At 41.1% G+C, this 20,587-nt stretch overlaps 1 protein-coding gene across 6 annotated transcripts in view; it reads right to left on the bottom strand.

Annotated features, from left to right (window-relative positions):
• FBXL17 (F-box and leucine rich repeat protein 17) overlaps positions 1–20,587 on the bottom strand; it is a 192,093-nt gene that overhangs the window by 51,901 nt on the left and 119,605 nt on the right. For 5 of the 6 annotated variants that reach the window (XM_077347746.1, XM_077347740.1, XM_077347742.1 and 2 more), the window contains one exon: positions 11,176–11,252. In XM_077347746.1, the coding sequence (XP_077203861.1) occupies positions 11,176–11,252 (77 nt within the window). Of the gene's footprint in view, positions 1–11,175; positions 11,253–20,098; positions 20,219–20,587 lie in introns of all 6 variants that reach the window. The other variant, XR_013233131.1, reaches the window with a different exon arrangement.

Here is a 20,587-nt window from a genome sequence, read left to right on the forward strand (position 1 = left end):
GAAGCAGTGTTGTAATGCAATCATCCCCTTTAAAAAAAGTTTTGTGGAGAATGGTAATGGAAGTGACACTGTAGGGAAGTGGGGCACGAATGGTGGCTGCAGCAACAAAAACCCCAAAGCAAGAGGTTCCCCACTGGACACCCTGAATTAGAACATGCCTAAAAAATGAAATCGGTGTATTCAGCAAATTATTAGTCACAGGGTAAGTGAGCAGGTAATTTGGGTCTGTGTCTGAAAAGGCAGATTTAAGTGCAGTAACAGACACAAACTTTGGCCCCTTAAAATGACAAAAACAATGGATATCACAAGGGCATAAACAGTCATGGTGTGAAACAGCCAGTACTACCTCCTTACTCTGACCTCCAAGACTTTCAGGAATGATTTTCCCAACACTCAATCCCAAGCAATAAAACCAATAATAGGGTTCAACCTGCCCATAAAAGTTATGGGTGACTTAAAAGAAATGAGTATGCCATAACATTTTATTCATTTTGATGAAGAGGCTACTGTTGGGACAGAATAGAGTGTAGCAGAAAGATTCCAACTGGCAGAGGTGTCAGACAAGGATTTTTTTATTAGTATTATTCCTATCTCTTCAATCTATGTACAGAAAATATCATATGGATAGCTGTGTTAGGATTTATATGAAGGTGGAGTGAAAATAGGTGGAAGGAACATTAACAATTTGAGATATGTTGACCACATTACTGGCAGAAAATAGTAAAGACTTTATGACTACCGGTGAAGGTTAAAGCAGAAAATGTCAAGGCAGGATTACAGATGAACATCGAGAAGACAAAAAGTAATGACTACTGAGAAATTACACAACTTTAAGGCTGACAATTTAGATATTGAAATTGTTCAAGATTTTCTATTCCTTGGTTCCATCATCAATCAAAAGAGAGACAGACACTCCCTACACTAACTAAACTGATAAAGGTAAGCTGTATTAACATGGGACAAAGCCAATCTCATTAACTTTCCTTTTTCAACAGGCTGGAGCATGTTCAGACTGCCAAGCTAACAATGCTATGCTGGCTAAGAAGAAAACAATGAAACAGGTGTTTATCCAGATGCCCAGCCAATGACTGTTATTATGAATATTTCCATGCCTGTTAATATGAATTTCTGAAAGCGTCCAGGCTTTCACGGACATTACAAATTGTGTCTGTTTAAGTCAACATTTTTGTATCCTTGGAAGTTTCCTGCAATTAATTATATTAGTGACAATTCTTAATAACTATACTGTTTGCAGTAAATCTTTATAGCATATCATCATGATGGTAGTTGTTTTTTTAATGCTGTAGTCCTAAACAGTCTAACCTAATTGATTCCAATACGCTCAGACCAAAGTAACAATACAGCATTTCACTATTATCTACTGTCCTTATAGATACATCCTGTATACAGTCACTATTACATTTTTTCACTCTTTGTTTCAACCTGGTTGCCAGGTTAATTATTATTGGGGTTGATGAATCAACCTCAATGGCTTGTTATGATCAACACACAGAATCACCACGATTCTGAAAGAATATCTGAAGAAAAACAACATCCAGCCTTACTGGTGCCTACAATATGGCCATGATAATCTTCTAGATGTTAGGAACCCTAAAGATTGTAGCTCTGTTTAACATACACATCAGGCTCCCTAGAAGTTACATATCCTAGGTCTCCATTCTTAGGATGCGGCTTATTCTTCTTACCACAGAAGAGGGAGGGAAGGAGAAAGGACTCGGTGGCTAGAAGTACTCGGTAGGAAGGATTTGGGATCCAGTTGAGATAGCAGTGATATTATAAATAGTACATTCCCAAACTGGGCTCAGAACCCACTGAGCTATTCTCCATTAATTGTCAAAATCAGTTCTTATTTGAGCTAAAGGAATTCACTAACCAGTAGTTACATGATAAAACTATAATGAAAGTGGAATGTGGATAAACTAATCTGATGATGAGAGTACATGGGATTACTTACAATGAGCATTCAATTTAGGAGGAGAAAGCTCATGTTAAATATTTGGAACTTTGTTCCTATGCTTTTCTTGCTCCTATCATCTTTTCTCCAGTAATCTGTCTCTGCTTATTAAACTAGCTTGCACCTCTGTCAATGGATATTTTTTATTTTAAATCAGGAACTGCTCAGTTGACTTAGAGGTATTTTCTGTGAAGCCTACGAATAAATACAGCTACCATTTTAAATCAAAACTTCAGGAACCTATTTTACTTGAAGGATATGGAACGCATCCCTCATTGCCCTCCAACAGCTTTACCAGCTTCGTAATTTCCTCCTGCAACTCTTTCCCCCATTCTACAGCCTTTATCCTCGTGGTCTCTTTAACTAATATATTCAGCAAAACTGTTTTACAGCAGTTTGTTCTGACGGTTCTGCTTGCTTCATGCTATAAGTTGCATCCATTCTTCTTCCTACATCAGCTACTCGGCAGGTCAGCTCACCTAATTGGAAAAGCCTAATGCAGAGATACCTTGCATGCATCGTCACTTTCCCTATTTTGTCTAAAAAATGATTTCACAGAGACTTACTCTGGGTCATAAGAGTGTAGAAAAACTATCACTGTTACCCAGTGGCTTTCTTCTCTCACTAAAAGCTTGAAAAATTGCTTTCTTGGCTTTTTTACAGCATAGTGAGTTTTTGCCAAATCTCCCCCCCCCCTCTGTATATCTCCTTAGGCAAGAGTACCTTTATTCAGAGATGCAGCAAACTCACAGAGCTTTACTTACTTACTTGTTTAACTTGCCAATTATATATACTATGTTACTAGTTTTCACATTTCCTACTAAACATGAAGTAAAAACATACTTCTAAACTGTTTTAATCTAAAAATCCAACAAGGTTTTTCGATTTTTAATATGTGATGTGTGATTTGCTTTAAATTTAGAGAAATGGTCTGTTTGATCTATCTTATGGAGCGAATCTCTTTTCATTAAAACCAAGGAACTGATTGGTAAGCATTTCCGAGGAAGGCCACCATCCTGGATTTTAAATGGTTAGTGTGTGCCTTGAGTTGCTGCACATGGTGTGCTCCAGTTCATGTCAAGTGGAGGCTTTCCTTTGCCTCACCTAAAAGCAACTAACTAAGTGGTCCCCAGTGTGGTGCCCATAAGTGCCATGGCATCTGCTAACACCTTTTCTGGAGCCTAACAAATATTTTTAGGAAATAGCTGGGACCAGTTAGGACTTTTGCCCAGGAAGGTTCTGCTTGATTACTGGAGATTAGATTGGCTGTGTTGATTTTTTTTTAAATGTTTCTTTGGCATTAGCTTCCACCAAAGTACAAGGATCTGCACTGTGTTACTGAAGTTAAGCTGTGATAATTATTATTCGACTTACTTCGCCTCCCGTGGTGGCCATTTTGTTGCTGCACGAACCATGCTATGTAAGTATTCTGAATATACTTGCAGGAGCAAAAAGATTGGGGGTCCCCAAATTTTTGCTTTTGAATAACTCTTGGCTGGTTCCACTGAAAATAATGGAGAATGGGGACACCTTCTTTGGGGGTGCACAGAACTGGACCCCTGGTCCAATCTTTCTGCAACTGGGGGGAAGCATTCTGAGAATTGATACCAGCAGCTATGCTGAAAATTTGGTGCCTCTACCTCACAAAATGGTCATGACTGGGGAAGGCACTGGCAAACCACCCCGTATTGAGTCTGCCATGAAAACGCTAGAGGGCGTCACCCCAAGGGTCAGACATGACTCGGTGCTTGCACAGGGGATACCTTTACCTTTACCTTACCTCACAAAAAACAGCCCCTTCAAGTCACAGATACCCCTGGATTGATTCTAGTTAATGGTCTCCATAGAACAGCCTTTTTCAACCTTTTGACTGTGAAGGAGCCCCTAAAATAAATTTTCGGGCTTCAAGGACCCCAGAAGTGATGTCAGCTGGCCACATCTCCTTGCCATGCCCCCTCCAAGTGGCATAACGTCCCACACCCTTCACCCTTCTTTCTCTTTTCCCCTGCCTTTACTACTACTACTACTACTACTACTACTACTACTACTACTACTACTACTACTACTACTACTACTACTACTACTACTAAGATAGCTCTGCCTCATGTAGAACAGAAAGAAGGACAGGAGCTGAGAAGACAGTCCAGACTACCCAGACCATGCCATAACCAAATTCCTCCCCCCATTGACTTCTACATCCATGGCCTACCCATGGCCTCCAGCTGGAGATGGCCAGTTCCCTAGCTTGTGGCCAAGTCTATTTTTAACATCTAATGTGAAGCTGATCACTGAGTACTGAACAGGTTGATTTGCACGTATAGACTCTAAGGTCTGAGTAACTGGATAATGTGTTCAAATGAGTAGCCGTGTTCGTCTGAAGTAGCACAAATCAGAGTCTAGCAGGACCTTTAAAACCAACAAAGATTTATTCAAGGCGTGAGCTTTCGAGTACAAGCACTCTTCCTCAGACTATAACGTGTTGATTACTAGAGACTGATTACTAGAATTTCTTCTGGTGTAAGTAAATATTATATATTTTTTTTTAATTTTCATCCTAGACTTAAGTGACACAACAGGAAAATTAAGAAGGAAGACCCAAGAATCATATGCAGTGGGATCAGAGATCATTACTTAAAAGAAACGAAGGAGTCTTGTAAAAGGTTTCTAGTAAAAAACAAAATTTCTGTAACTTATCTCAATAAGATAGATCAGTATAATTTTGATTAAATCTCAGGTGATATGAGTTCAAATAACCCAACATTCTCCTGTTATTTTATGACTATCCTAAACTTCAGTATAGAGTCAAGAACATTTTGCATGCGTGTGTGTGCGTGCATAGCTTTCATTAGATAGTTCATTTATGCAAACAGTAGAGTTGTGAGCTGGAAACTAAGAATGTTATTAACTGCAATCCCCATTATCTCTAAAGCACCAAATATTATTTAGCAGATTTCATAAATTGTTGCTGTTAATGTAAGAGTAAAAAAGATAGGGGAGGGGAAAGTAATGATGGCACTAATTTAGACTACTTCAGAAGAAAAATGTGTGCTGGATCAATCATTTGAATTAAGTTGTGCCATCACCAAGGTTTCCTATTGATCCCAAGATTCCTTGTTCCTTTCCGAAGGTTTCCATTACTACAACAAAGTGTAAACTCGTGTAAAGAATACTAATATCTGGGCTTTGATATCCCTGGTGTGCTAGCTGGAGCCAGTTTCTGCATGCCTGTCTTTCAAAACAGTAGTACTATAAATCAGGTCAAGGAGTAGCCATGCTAGTTCAGCATATAGACCATTTATGCACTGGGAACTTCACTACCCCAGCTCTTGTGCAGGAGCAAAAATCAGGGGCAGATGAGGCATATTGGGCCAAATGCTCCTCCGTGTGGGTACAGGAAGAGGTGGGGCAACCTGCCACAACTAAAACTCCAGCCTGAAGCCTGGCATAAAACCTCCAGTGCATAAATGGTCATAGTGCAGCCTTAGGGGAGAGTGGTATACAAATGTAATAAAATAAATATATGAGGATATCCCATTTGATCCTTACAACAATCCTGCTAGATAGGAAAATGGTTAAACGCCATACAATGATCTTCAGGATGAGGGAAGGTTTGAACCCAAGTCTTTCCATACTACAATTTCTCCACTAAATGAAACTGACTCCCCAGTACAGCTCAGTCACTATATCTAACATTATCTCTGGACAAACTGGCTGATGGAATAAGAAAACTGGCATTAGCCCCATAGGGGAGGAAAGCCTGGCTGAAGGGAATTGTTTCAGTTCCTCTTCTTCCTGCTGCACAAACATGGCTACTCCTTGCAATCCTTGAAACCCTTGAAATAAGCTCCACAGTACACAATGGGACATACTTCTGTGTAGATATGCATAGGATTGTAGTGCAACCTACTTCAGGAGTCTCTTGTTGAGCTGAGAACACAGACAGGGAGCCACTAAGATTCCACCTGCAGACCATTTTAGCTTCTTCCATAGCCAGCTTGTAGTGTGAGCACTTTCTCTATATAGCAAACAAGGTTTCTTGATAGATTCAGGTGGCTAGGAAGAAAGCATCTGTTTGACTTCCACCTCTTTTGGAACGTCTTCCACCAGAGGTACTGTGCTCTTACTCTCCTTTTCAAGGCTGACCAAATCACTCCTGGTTGGGCTGGGGACACAGTGGATGCTCCACTTGTAAGCCATATATAAGCCATATATACAAGCTCAGAACAAAAAGACCGCACAAGATCTTATAAATGTTCAACATAAAATCTTTTATATGCCTAGATATCATGATATCCATGTCATTTTTTTCTTCCAACTTTAAATGGATGAATCTCAGGACCAATTTGCTTTATTACTGTAATTTGTACATACCTTCTGCTTGATGTCTTCTTTTTAAGTAGTAAGGCTCAAGTGGTTACATATTTATAGAATCATTTCATATATGAGCTCTTGGCATTTCGTAATTAGATGCAATGAGTTTCAATATGTACAGTTAATAAATAAGCATGAATAGGGCACAGGATGAAAGAGAATTGCAAATAAAGTAAGCTATTAACTAAGTTAGGTCAGAAAGATCCCTGACATTTCAAAAACTAGAATCATTCCACTTGACTTATGGAAGAACTGGAATACATATATTTAAATTACTTTGGGAATAGTTTTTGGAAGCACTACCTTGAGCTCAGTGGCTCCAGCAAGATATAACGCAATAGACCTGAAAGGCAATCATGCGTAGACTTTTGGATCATAACAACTGAGTCTGCTAACCAAAGTGTCACTTCACACTGTACAAGCAGCAGTAACAACACATATGTTTTCTGTCACATGTTGAAATATGTATAGAGGAAACTTCTCTGTTTACAGAACCTTTTGGATCCTTTTAATAATAGTCAGAAAGCAGATTTCTTTTTAACACTCGCAGGTTATACAGGATTTACTTTAATAAAACTCAAGTTTTTATATTACTGGATTGGAAGAAATGTATGAAGTAAAAAGAATGTCTTTTAATAGAAAATATAAAGTACTAAGAAAAGGTCGCATCTCTCTCCCAAATGACTGCTTAGGCTTAGTGATAAAAATTATCACCCCCCCCATACACACACACAAAAGAGTATTCCATGATCCCAAGGAACAACACTTTAAGATAATGTAATATAAAGTTAATATTTAGTGCTGCACTGTGTGTATTTGTACGCTTAATGGGTCTATATTTTTTAAAAAATTAATCACAAATTTCAGTAAATGTTACAGGCTACATCACCATTAATACTTACAAACGTTATTTCCACCTATCCATCATGCATATCCTTACCACAGGCTCCTCTTAATATTTGAGAAAGGGCCATCTGGGTGGCGCTGGCTGGGACAGGAACCCGCAGTCCGGCCTGCACTTCCACTGCTCCAGCGGGCCAATCTGGGCATGTCCAATTTGGGCTGGTCCCTAGAACGCCCGCCTTCGCAAGCCACACATGAGCCGCTCGCCCAACCTCACTGCCAGACAGTTCCTGGACAGCGAAGAGGTGACCTTGGGCTCGCCACAGCACTGATAAAACTGTTCTGACCGGGCAGTGATATCAGGGCTCTCTCAGCCTCACCCACCCCACAGGGTGTCTGTTGTGGGGAGAGGAATGGGAAGGCGACTGTAAGCCGCTTTGAGCCTCCTTCGGGTAGGGAAAAGCAGCATATAAGAACAGAAAGAAGAGATGGGTATCATCAGAAAACCTCCTGATTATCAGCAAACCTCTGCAAGAGGGCACATATCAATATTAAATAACATCAAGGATAGGGATGACCCTTGAGGAACTTCACAACCCAGGGATTGCCTAATCAATTGTGCATCCCAATGGCTACCCTCTGACCATGCAACGATATCTCCACAATTTCCCAGGGAGGTCAGGTGGCTGACCAAAAGAAGGTCAACTGACCTAATAAAAGCAGCAGAGCTGACTTTTGAAAGAGAACTGTCATTTTCCTGTAGAGGTTGAAAGTTGCTGATGATGTATTGAACTGTTTTGAGTTGAGAACTGTATATGACCACCAGCGGTATTCTGTTATTTTTTCCTTTGGGCCTGTTACAAGACAGTTCTGGAAAGTAAACCTTTTCTTGCACACAGACAACCCTCCCCCCAATCTCAAAAAACTGCTCACCCACAATAAAACAACATCTAATTTGAACATGGACAATGGTTCCAGAGCTTGCAACAAACCCAGATGTCCTTCGCTATCACATACATCTAGACAACACAACCACTGGACCCAATATTAACTACACCAAAGGCTTATTCAAATGCTCTAACACTGTATATGTCATCAAATTCAAACAACATCCTTACGTTATCTACTCTGCCAAAAGAAAAGGGCAAACTCTATGCCAAAAGAAAAATGGACACAAATCGGTCATCAGAAACCACAAGACTAATAAACCTGTGGGAGAGCACTTCAGCCTTCCAAAACATTCAATAGATGACCTCAAAGTAGCAGTTTTATTATAAAGGAACTTCAAGAACAGAATGGAAAGGGAAATTACTAAAATGCAAATTATTACAACACTCAGAACAATGGAATCCCCAGGATTCAACAAGGACATTGGTTTCTTAACTCACTACATATGCTACATTCTTAATTTATCTCTTATTTGGAATAACTGATTTGGGCTAGTAGATTGTACTGTAACCTAAGAAAGATATTAGTTTCTTATCTCATTATATAAGCTAACCAACATTCTTAACGATTCCTCAGAAAGGCTAAGTGTCCTTTTAATTTTATTTATCTCTTAATTTGTATAATTTATTTAAACAAGGAGATAGTAATGTAACTAAGACTAGCATAGTGCAAAATAGTTTAGAATGGTAACTATTGTATACAAAAGGTTTCCCATGTAATTCAATCTTAAGTGAATACAAACAAATCCAAGATGTTGTTTTTTCTTATTTATCTCTGGAATCTGTTAACCATTTTCATTATGCTGTATGAACTGCTTACTTCCATTCCATGACATTGTATCTGAAGAGGTGTGCATGCACATGAAAGCTCATAGCTTGAATAAAACTTTGTTGGTCTTAAACGTACCATTGGACTCAGCGGTATTACAGATTTACTTGCTAAAGATTTATTGTGATATAAAGTTTTTGTAAACTACAGCCCTCTTCATCAAATGAGTTCTACACTGGTACACATATGTATGTATATACAAATATAAAATTACTAGCAAGAAAGGCCATTGCAACCAGGAATACAATTGGCGCTAGGACCCAGGTGACAGCGGAAGGTGCAGATCTCTCTCTTGCAGCAGGAGCCATAGGAGGTAATCAGGGCTCCTTTGTAACAGGGAATCTAAGGTCGTTTGCAGTTTGGGGCTCATTTGCAATTTGTCTGTTTCTCTCCCTCACAGTAGGAACTAGGGTTGTGCAATTCGGCCGCCGAAGCGGCCGTTCCGTCCGGGCGCAGCCAGCGCCGCGCCGCGGGGGGGAGGGCGGTGCCGGCAGCGGCGTGACAGCGGGCGCAACCACGCAGGCGCGGAGTTCCGCGCCTGCGTGGTTGCGCCCGCTGTCACGCCGCTGCCGGCACCGTCCTCCCCCCCCCGCAGCGCGGCGCTGGCTGCGCCCAGACGGAACGGCCGCTTCGGCGGCCGAATCGCACAACCCTAGTAGGAACCATAGCAGGCAATCTGGGGTTGCTTGCAGTTTGACAGGGCTCTCTGTGTCTCTGTGTGTCTCTCTCAGGCATCTGAGAGCAAAGTGGCTAGTGTCCAGGGAAGAAGGGTGGGAGCTCGAGAGGGAGGACCCTATTCCATCTCAGACAGCCAGGACACTCTCTACCCCCAGGACTGTTTCAGAAATATTAAGAGGAACAATGGATAAGGATAAAATCAGACACACAGTTTGGATCAGGGGTATATGAGGGTAGGGAGAAGTAGAATCTTTGTCAAGGGCAGTGGTTCTCAACTTTCTTGGGGCTGTGACCCCAACTTTGGTGGTGGATGCGTGGTGTGCAGTGTGTGTGGGTGCACAGGCACATGCGCGCAGGCACACAACAATCAAGGTGGCATGGCAGCGATGAGTGCCATGGCTCTACCGCCTCTACCACCGAAGTTGGGGTCGCAATTCAGGGAGGAGGTGACCACAGGGAAGCGCCTCTCCATCACCGGCTGCTATGCCTGGCCTCTTCACCTTCCGCTGCCTCCGCCTCTGCGAGACAGGGAGAGAGAGCACAACCAAGAGGAGCAGGTGGGGAGAACAGCCCAGTGCAGGCACTGCGCTGCCTCCCCACCTGCAGGCTGCAGCAGAGAAGGTTGGCTCTGTGATGCTTGGGACCTCTCACTTGTACCCCCGGGTCAGCTGGGGCTCCTCGAGGGCACGGGTGGTGGCAGGCGCAGCGGGCGATGGGCACGCCTTCCTCGTCCTGGTGAATGGTTGCTACTGTGCATTTCTCAGGGCAGCCAGTCACTCAGGGAGGTGTGCCAATTGCACCAGTGGCAGCAGCAGTGAGCTCTGGGCGAGCGTGGATGGGAGGGGAGCGAAGGGAAGGGAGGGTATCCATTTGGGAGGAAAGGAGATAATGGGGGGCTGGGAAGTCTGCTTCCGCTGGCCGCCTCCTCCACCCAATGCCACCACGGCAGCCAGCAACAGGGCAACTATGCGGAAGGGGTCAAGTGACCTGAAAATGGGGTCAGGACCCCGAGGTTGAGAAAAACTGATCTAGGGGCCCTAGATAACTCTTAGCAGCCCTGCTGGCTTCTAGTTCTTGGAATTGCTTGGTGCATGCAGAATATCTACCTGACTACTTAGACTGAGCCTGGCTGCTGGAATCTTAAATGTCCCTACTAAAACAGCTGGCTTGCATCTGGCCTTCTCCAAATGACCAGGAATTTACAAATAAACATCATACTTTACTGGCCCAATAGCTTGAATGTTTTGCATATTATTATAATTTTATTATTTATTCAGAAAATTTCTATGGCATCTCTTCAGAGAACTAGCCTGAGACAGCTTACAAAATATAAAATAGAATAAAAACATAACACAAGAAAATTGTCAGCAATTAAATAATACTATAACTCCTTCCGAATGAACCAACTCTGAACTCTGAACCAACAAATGTTGGCAATATTAATGAACATCCTTTCTACATTTCCAGAAATCTAAAGTATTTAATGTTAAATAATTCCATCTCATGGCAATTAAAAAAAATATATTACATACCATAGTCTGTGATTTTACAGGATACCAAATACAGCTCTTTCAGATTCTGTCCTTCTTTAGCAATGACCTCTACACACCTGGAATACATGAAATATAGTTTAATTGCTGTTTGAATGAACTGTATAGTAATACTTATTTTTCAATTTCAAGGGATTTGATTACTTAAGTAAGAAATGTGTGTTGAACATAGAGAAAAAAACATAAATGAATTATGAGTAACTAGTTTCAAAGCCCCTTTATAAAAAGGGGTTTTGAAAGGGGAGAAGGCGTCAGACCGGCAGGGAGGGAACCCCCAGCAGCCGCGCTTCGCGCGACTGCTGGGGGTTCCCTCAGGTGGCGGTCTGACGCGGCGAGAGGCGCTTCGCGCCTCTCGGTGCGTCAGTCCGGGAACTGCTCAGGCTGGGAATCGGAGGGACCAATAGGCAGGCGCTTTGCGCCTGCCGATTGGTCCCTCCGATTGTCTGTCGTGAGGAAGGGTCCAACCCGGACCCTTCCTCATCACGGACAAAGCCCACCTCTAGGGGGCTTAACGAATTATATAGTCCGTGGCGCCACGGGCTGTTTAAAGATTACATTGTTACTTCCAACATATTTTGCAAACAAGTTGCAACTCAATTCTGAATATTAAAACAGTAAATGTGACTGAATTCGATGATAATGACAATGATTTTAAGCTTCAACACATTTTCAAATAATAGAGATTAAAATTTTATAATAGAACTAAAAATAATTGCAATTTGAAACTATGATTCACTCCTATTTGCCCAAAGTGATTTTCACAGATGTCAAAAAATATTGTGCATTCGATACTTGAGCACAAATATTTAACTATGAAGACATGCATTAATCAGAATGGGGATTTAAACTCTTCTTTGTTTCTAATGAAATTGCAAATTGTGTCTGAATTTTATTATTTTCAAGTTTATAAAAATGCAATAAATGTAGCCATAAATGTTGAATCATCTACACAAATTACTATTTTCTATACAGTTTAGAAATATCAACCTTTACTTCTGCCAAATGAAGTCTATTAAGATTTTATTTTCAAGGTTTTTGGCTTGCAATTTAAGTTGGCAAAGTTATATCATTAATAACCAATTAGATACCCTACGTTTTCTATAAATGTCTCATTACTTGAAAGCTGCATAATGCAGTGCAACCACATAATGTATGTTAGGCTGAGCAAAACTTTTCTCTACACTTGAACTGGAACATGTTGAGAAATTGGACGTAATGCTCTCAATAACAAGTGAAATGACATCCACAGTACAAAATCTTTAGACACTGAAATCTTAACTAAAATTCAATATATAAAAAATGAATCTAGCTCCAAGCAACCTTTAAGTTCTGAATATTACTTTTCATTGCCTAAAAATGGCAATTATCATCCAGGCATAGTATATTTTTGTGTCAATATGCTATCCCAGAAGAGAAACTGGCATAGTACAGCCCAATCTTATCAGATCTTGAAAACTAAGCAGGGTTAGTACTTGGAAGGCAGACCACCATGGAAGATTCTGCAGAGGAAGGCAATGGCAAATCACCTCTACATCTCACCTGTCTTGAACGCCCTTTGTGGAATCACCATATGTCAGCTACAACTTGCCAGCACTTGATGTACACATATACTATCTGCTCGTCTTAATAAAACAGTAAGGGGGGGGTTGGGGTGGGCTGAGTCCAGGATCAAAACTCCCGGGATTGGCCCAGGACGGGTCCCACCCCGCCGCACAAACAGGTGACGTGGGGAAGGCTTTGCCACAGTGCTTCGAGCAGCTCCGCCCTGGTGGGCCTGCTCAGAGGGCAGCGCTGAAGCTGGGGACTCATGGGGGAGGGAGCGGCCAGGTCATGCTTCGGCACAGTCCTCGGAGCATGCTTGCGGCAACAGGCCTGCTCCGAGGGCAACATCGAAGCTGGGGACTTGTGGGAGAGGGGGTGTTGGGGGAGGCTTCAGCGCAACCCTTGGAGCATTCCCACCATGGCAGGCCTCCTCCGAGGGCAGTGCCAAAGCTGGGGACTCGCGAGGGAGGGGGCAGGTGGGGGAGGCTTTGGCGGGGAAGGGGGGCTGCCCCGCCCCTTCTAAGCTCATCACTCTCCACCCCTCCACCGGCCTCCCTCCCGCACCCAGCTGCCCACCCGCTAGCGTATTTGGGCTACAGCAGGCCTAAAGGCTAGTCCTATATAATATGTAGAAGAAGAAGAAGAGTTGGTTCTTATATGCTGCTTTTCCCTACCCGAAGGAGGCTCAAAGTGGTTTATAGTCGCCTTCCCATTCCTCTCCCCACAACAGACACCCTGTGAGGTAGGTGAGGCTGAGAGAGTGCTGATATCACTACCCGGTCATAACAGTTTTATCAGTGCTGTGGCGAGCCCAAGGTCACCCAGCTGGTTGCATGTGGGGGAGTGCAGAATCGAATCTGGCATGCTAGATTAGAAATCTGCACTCCTAACTACTACACCAAACTGGCTATAACTATGAGTAGATTGATAACAGGAAAAAAAATCACTGTCATAATAGTTCAGCCATGGAATCAACTGCCTAAGGAAGTGTTGAGCTCCCCTTCTGAGCTCCCCTTCACCATAGTCTTCAAGCATCGACTGGACAGATACTTATCCAGGATGCTGTAGGCTGATCCTGCATTGAGCAGGGGAGGAGTAGATAGCCTGTAAGGTCTTTTCAAACTCTATGATTTTATATTTTACACTGTAATTAACAATGCAACACTGTATAGATGCATATCAAATGTGAAAGTGTATCTGTAGGCAAACAGTCAAATACACTGAGCAGGAGAGTGCATTCTAGAAAGATTATCCAAATATTACTTCTTTGACGTTAATTTAAAGTTTTTGTACTCTTTAAAGACCATCATTTTAATCTGTATACACTTAAAACATATTTTTACATATATTAACACTATGTTTGCAGCGTACTAGTTTTTATGTTGGGACCTAAATGACTTAGATATATGTAAAAATACTTATTTACAAAAATTAAACATGAGTGAACTATCACAGTGGTCCCCAACCTGTTTATCACTGGGGACCAGTCAACGCTTAACAATTTTAATGAGGCCCCCGGGGGGGGGGGGAGTCTTTTGCCGAGGGAGGTCGCTGCCGCCGCCTGAGCCCCTGCTCCACTTGCTTTCCTGCGGCACACATGACTTCCCATCACCCGTTGAGGGGCGCTGTCAGCAGTGCTATGTCGAGGGGAAGCCCCAGCCAAGGCGGCCGCTGGAGAACACCAAAGGTGAGCTGGCGGCAGTGTGGCAGGGCAGCCCCTGAGGCAGCAGCCGGGGAGGAAAACGAAGAGGAGCCATGGACCCTTACCAACTGATCTACGGACTGGTACCGGTTCCCGGACCAGGGGTTGGGGACCACTGAACTATCATACATTGTAATTGATGAATTATTCATTCCTAGACAATGTCTGTCTCGAATCAGGTTAAGGGTTAATTAATTAAACTGTATAAACTTCAAGCAATCAACTAGATTTAAAAGGGCTGTGAATTATGGAAAATAATTGTCTGTTCTACATGTATATACAGTTTTATGTTTTGGTCTACTTTGTATGAAGTCTAAAACATGGCATTAGTGACAACTGAAACGAACTAATGAGGAAATATGACTATACTGCTTGCAAGAAAAGTGGTCCTTGGAGACCTTGTTACTGTTTGTGATGCACTTCAGCTAATAGGAGCTGCCAGACATCGGTTAGGACATTTTCCTTTAAAAAAAACTAAGTTTCAGTCACCTTAGACATATGAAAAGAAATGATATCATTATAGAAATTACCTAGTGAAATTTGGAATACATATCAGAATGTACAGACAAGATCAGTGGCACAGTTAAGCATATTTTTTTCTCAGCCGAAAAATATATTTATGCCATCATTTAAAATTTAAGCAATAAAACAAAAAATTACTGGGAAAGAAGATTTAAGAAGGAAAAAATTAAAATGCACAGGACAAATAAACTACACTTTCAAAGACGTTTATATTCAGAATATGTAAGATGAACACGGTATTAAGGAAGAATAGCTTAAATATGGCAGATATTTCCAATTTGATAAGTGTTCAGCATATAGAATATCTATGGAAACATGAATGCAGACAATTTGTGTAAATATACTTCATATGGGGCACAATCCAGCTAAAGTAAACATTTATCGAGTTCCATCAATATTTTTATTTTTGAGCTGTGCTATAGAGAGAGGATATAATTGACAGACCTGCAAATGTTGTTAAGGGCACATGATATAGAGAGATTTCTCCACAAGACTGTACAAAAATCTGAAATCTTAAGAAAAAAGCCAGGATTAAAAATCCTCCAAATAACAGGAAAAAACAACAACCCTGTAGTCTTAGGAAAAGAACATCCACTAGGATCTCAGTGGCGGTTGGGGTTATTAAGTAGCCACAACAATATTGCCAAGCCTTCCAAAGCCTTGATTTCTGTAAAGCAAAGCTGAGTTGGGGGCATTGAATTTGGTGGCCAAAATAGTCCCGGAAAGCTCCCACACTGTCATATCCCTGAAGGAGGAGGATTCACTGGGGACTGGCCCAGCAGTAAACACTGTAAAACCAAAACCAAAAAAGGAACACAATACAACCTTTACAAGTGGGAACTCAGAAGTTGAGCTGTACAATAAAATATTATAAAAACAGTAATTATTTATTGTGGTGCACAATTTAAAAACAGAATAAAAACTACATTAAAACTTTACAAAACTAACTGCACATAAGACCAAACGCGTTTCGACCCTACTGGGTCTTCTTCAGTGGTCAGAATTATAACAATATACTCTATATACAAAGTCTGAACTTTATAAAGTGTAGCTGAGTGGGTTCTGTAGATTATGGTTCCAACCAATATGTAATTTTTAAAAAACTTTTTGGAGACCACCTCCTATGGCATATGCCTAGGTTCACCACTCTTCACTATCATATAATTCTGTGCTGAGAGTGTATCTCATGTGCGTTAGCTTTACATAAAAAAATTTATATAGGGTGTATTGTTATAATTCTGACCACTGAAGAAGACCCAGTAGGGTCGAAATGCATTTGGTCTTCTGTGCAATTAGTTCTGTAAAGTTTTTATGTATTTTTTATTCTGTTTTTAAATTGTGCACAATAAATAATTACTGTTTTTATAATATTTTATTGTACAGCTCAACTTCTGAGTTTGCAGCACTAAACACTACCCACACTGCCCCAGCAGCAGCATTTGTGCACAAAAGTTACAATCCCTGGTTTTGAGAAAGGGCAAAATAAAACTCAAAGCATAAAAAATATATGCATCGATATCTAAACCTCAACAGACCAGTATATGAAATTATAAACACAATTAAGTATTTATTTTATTTCATACACTTTAAATATGTCAGGACTTTTGAACTGTATCGTAAGAGCACACGTAAAAGCCTACACATATGCCTCTATAATAGAAAGCTAAAACCTACTGCAAAATTCAGACTCAAATTGCTGAGACAGCTTCTAGCACAGACATACTGAATTTGGAATATAGAACTTTTCATAACCTGACACTTGATACATTTGGGAGAAATGTGACGTGCATCCAATCATTTGAGAGTTTTCCCTCAAGGAACACTAGATCATATCCCCTTGGCTATGTTTTAATTCCTTGCTCAGACTCTGCTAGCAACAAAAGGCAGCAAATATCTGCCGTAAGGTATTGTGGTAAGGAAGGCAAACATTATTCCTTCAGCAAATTTTATAATATTTCTCTTCTAGTACTGTTACATAGTAAATGAAACTTGGTCTACATGTAGTTCACTGCCTACTTCTTTCACTGATAATGGCCTAATTACGCTGAAACTGAAAACTTGTGCCTAGTCTGTACCACTTCTGATTACAGGCAAATGAGAGTGCTTCCAAACAAAAATAATGCCCTCCATGAAGAAAATAGGCAAGTTCTGCAGAAGACTAGGCTACAGTCCTCCTTCCAGACATTTAATTTTCTATATGGATAGATGTGGGAGAGGTACAGCCCAGACAAAAATTTACCAAGATAGTGAGAATCTTGGTATAGCTGAAGACAAAATCCACCATTAACAGAACCCATGGGTGGCATTCAACTCATCTTGTAATGCTATCATCCTAGTTCTGCCACATTGCTTATTAGATGTGTCATCCTATTTATTGCACTGATTTACACTGGGTAATCTGCCATGCACCTCAGTGAAAAAGCAGACAATAAACAATAGACAGATATTCCTCTGTGGGTTCAAAGTCCTATTTTCTATCAGGCTTCCAGAATAATGCAACACAATTTCATTGTCTTCAAGAAACATTCTATAATCCTCAGTGATACCATAAAGAATAAGATTCAGCTTTTACTCCCAGTTACTTCCTTAAAATGGAGATCAGGGTATCCCACTTCGGCAACAGCTACTACAGAGTAGAGATGTTCGGCAAAAAGTGAGCAATAAAAACAAACCTGGAAAATACCTTACAGGCATTTTCCAAGTATTATTGAAGCTGATTACAAAACAGAGAATCTGATGAACTAACGATATAGCTGAGTCTGAATAAAAGCCATTTTTCCCTACTTGTATTTGGGGATATTCACCTATACTGAAGAATAGGTGGGACAGTGGAAACTGAGGCCCATCCTGCACAGGTTTAATGTAGCAGGAGTGTGGCAAATTGTAATCACTACTAAAATGCAGTTATGCACAATGTCATACACAATCTGCCACACTCCTGAAACAGTCCCGCTAGAAGCGCTTCATTGTAGCGCTTCCAGGGAAATCCCAAAAAGTGGATTCACCCTCTAGAAAGCATTACACTCTTGCAACCAATCTGCAACACTAGCGAAAAAGTTCTCTGTGTTACCATTGTTGTGGTTTCAGCAAAGTCCCTCCCCCTGGCTCTCTCCTCTGATCTTCTGGCGAAGCAATCGCCATTTTTTTTCTCGGAGCAAGAGGAGAGCAACGAACCGGCGAACCTTCATTCACCCAGCGAGGCTTCTCCAACTGCAGTCCCTCCACAGAGCTGCTTTAAGTCACCAAGCACAACACAGCCCTGTTTGCAAGTTCCCTTTATTTTCGGCCGAAAATCACACCCGTGCACGGGGGGGGGATTTTTTTTTCACTCGGGAGAGCATGGCAATGATGAAACGGCAGCTCACAGGCCAGCTGCCAGCTAGCTGGGTCTGTACGTTAGGAGGAAGCAAGGAATCAAGGCATATTCGTTGCAACATGTGTTTTTCTTTTTTTTTTAAACCTGTTCTTAAAGACAAAGGAGCTTTTCCAGAGCATGGTAACAACCACCCATTGGCTGCTCGTTTGATTGATGGCCAGGGGCGGGACAAAGCACGGCAAAGATCGCTTCCTTTCTAGCGATTTTTGCCGAGACTGGAAACCTGTGGGAAACAATTGAAATGCAACTGGATTCCACTACAAAGGCAGGTATGTGTTACGCCGAATTCCACTATTTAAAATTCCGCTTTCTCTTTCCGAAACCATTTTGCCACATTGATCCTGGTGCGGAATGGGCCTGAGAGCTCAACCTGCTGCTAGCTCCTGCTGCCCCAGTTGATCCTCAGTTTAAACAGAGCTGCAAGTATTGCAGGGGAATCTGAGAGCTCTTTGCCACCGATGCTGGGGCAGCAGGAGCTAAAAGCCTGGGGCCAGCTTCAACCATGCCACAGGAGAAACCTAGCCAAGTCTGTGTGCAGTGGAGAGAGACCACCCCATTGCATGCAGATTCTGGGGTCAACTTCTACTGTAGCATGTTTAAACCATGCTGCAGGAGAAGCCAAGTCAGGGCTGGCCTAGCTTTTTAAAAATCAGCATGCTTCAGTTTGGTCCATTGGACATGAAAAAATTCAGGATTTCTCAAAAAAAAAAGATCTTTTTATACCTTAAGGATACTATGATCTGGCATTTTTTGGAAATATCATTTTTTTTTCAAGCCCAGTGGACCAAACTAAAACATGCTTTTTTTTGGGGGGGGGTATACTCTGGTATACTCCTATATCAGAATCAACAAGCAGGAAATAATGATGTTTTTCCTAAACATGGAATACTTAGATGAAAGGTAAGACTTTTTTCAAATGGCAAACCTGTCTCATGTTCATTTCAATAAAATTAATTCATAACCTAAATGTGGATATTAAAGGTATGCCACATATGCCACATAACAGTTAGTGCAATCATTCCATAACCAAAACAATATTTGGCATTATAAAATCAGAGACCAGTAGCATATTTAAGACCAACAAAGATTTATTCCAGCTTTCAAGTGCAAGCACTCTTCCTCAAACTAAGAACTCCCTACATGACAGTGGGAGTTCTTAGTCTGAGGAAGAGTGCTTGCACTCAAAAGCTCACGCCTTGAATAAATCTTTGTTGGTCTTAAAGGTGCTACTGGACTCTGGTTTTATTGTGCTACTTCAGACCAACAAGGCTACCCATTTGAATCTATATTTGGCATAACTGGTTATTTGGCACTAAAATAGTGCAATAAATGAATATCCAGAATTGAAATTCAAGATTAAACATATATTATTAAAGTTGAGAGTCAGTATGATATAGTAGATAATGGTGGACTTGAATCTAGCAGCCATAAATTTACTGGGTAACTCTGGGGAAGTAACTTATGAAATTCAAGATTAAACATATATTATTAAGTTCAAGAGTCAGTATGATAAAGTAGATAGAGGTGGACTTGAATCTAGCAGCTATAAATTTACTGGGTAATGATGATTCCTGGAAAAAAAATGTTCTTTTCTGGAGACAGAAGAGCATACTGTTTTGGGGAAGTTCCTCTTATAGAACTGCATAGGAAAGTCCAAGCTAAAGTTCTCGGAAAGTTTTTTCCGCATTTTCCAGCACACTAAAATGTCTGTACAAATTCTCAATGAGTTAACAAAACAGAGAAATTCAAGAATGGTCACTTGCCTTAAACTTTCAGCCCTCTGGCCCTGACAAGGTAGGTTCAACAAACAGACAAGGTAGGTTCAACAACCCTTGTCTGCCTATTATATGAAGCACCAAATGATGTGTCATGAAGCCTCTTGTCTAAAATGAGAAGAAAATTTTACAAGTTCAGAACTTCTTGCTTTCTAATGGCAGAAAAGCCATCTGTATTGAGATCTGAGAAAACAGTATATTTCAGAGAGGACCATATCATTCTAAGTTGTAAAATTTCTTGAAATTTTGAAGCCCTAAAAAAGAAAAATCTGATTTTCTTGGGGGGGGGGCAGAAATTTTGGGGAAAATTGAAATATACATTTTTTTTTTATAAAACCTAAACTTCATTGATTGATTTAGCAACATAAAATGCATCGTATATAACACAGCATATAAAATTGTACTATTTGAAATAGTGATGCAATTTTAAAGTATGAATATCTTCATTTTCTTAAGAAAAATTGCAGGTATACTCAA

This window comes from Paroedura picta, chromosome 7 (genome assembly GCF_049243985.1).
Source record: "Paroedura picta isolate Pp20150507F chromosome 7, Ppicta_v3.0, whole genome shotgun sequence".
NCBI lineage: Eukaryota > Metazoa > Chordata > Lepidosauria > Squamata > Gekkonidae > Paroedura > Paroedura picta.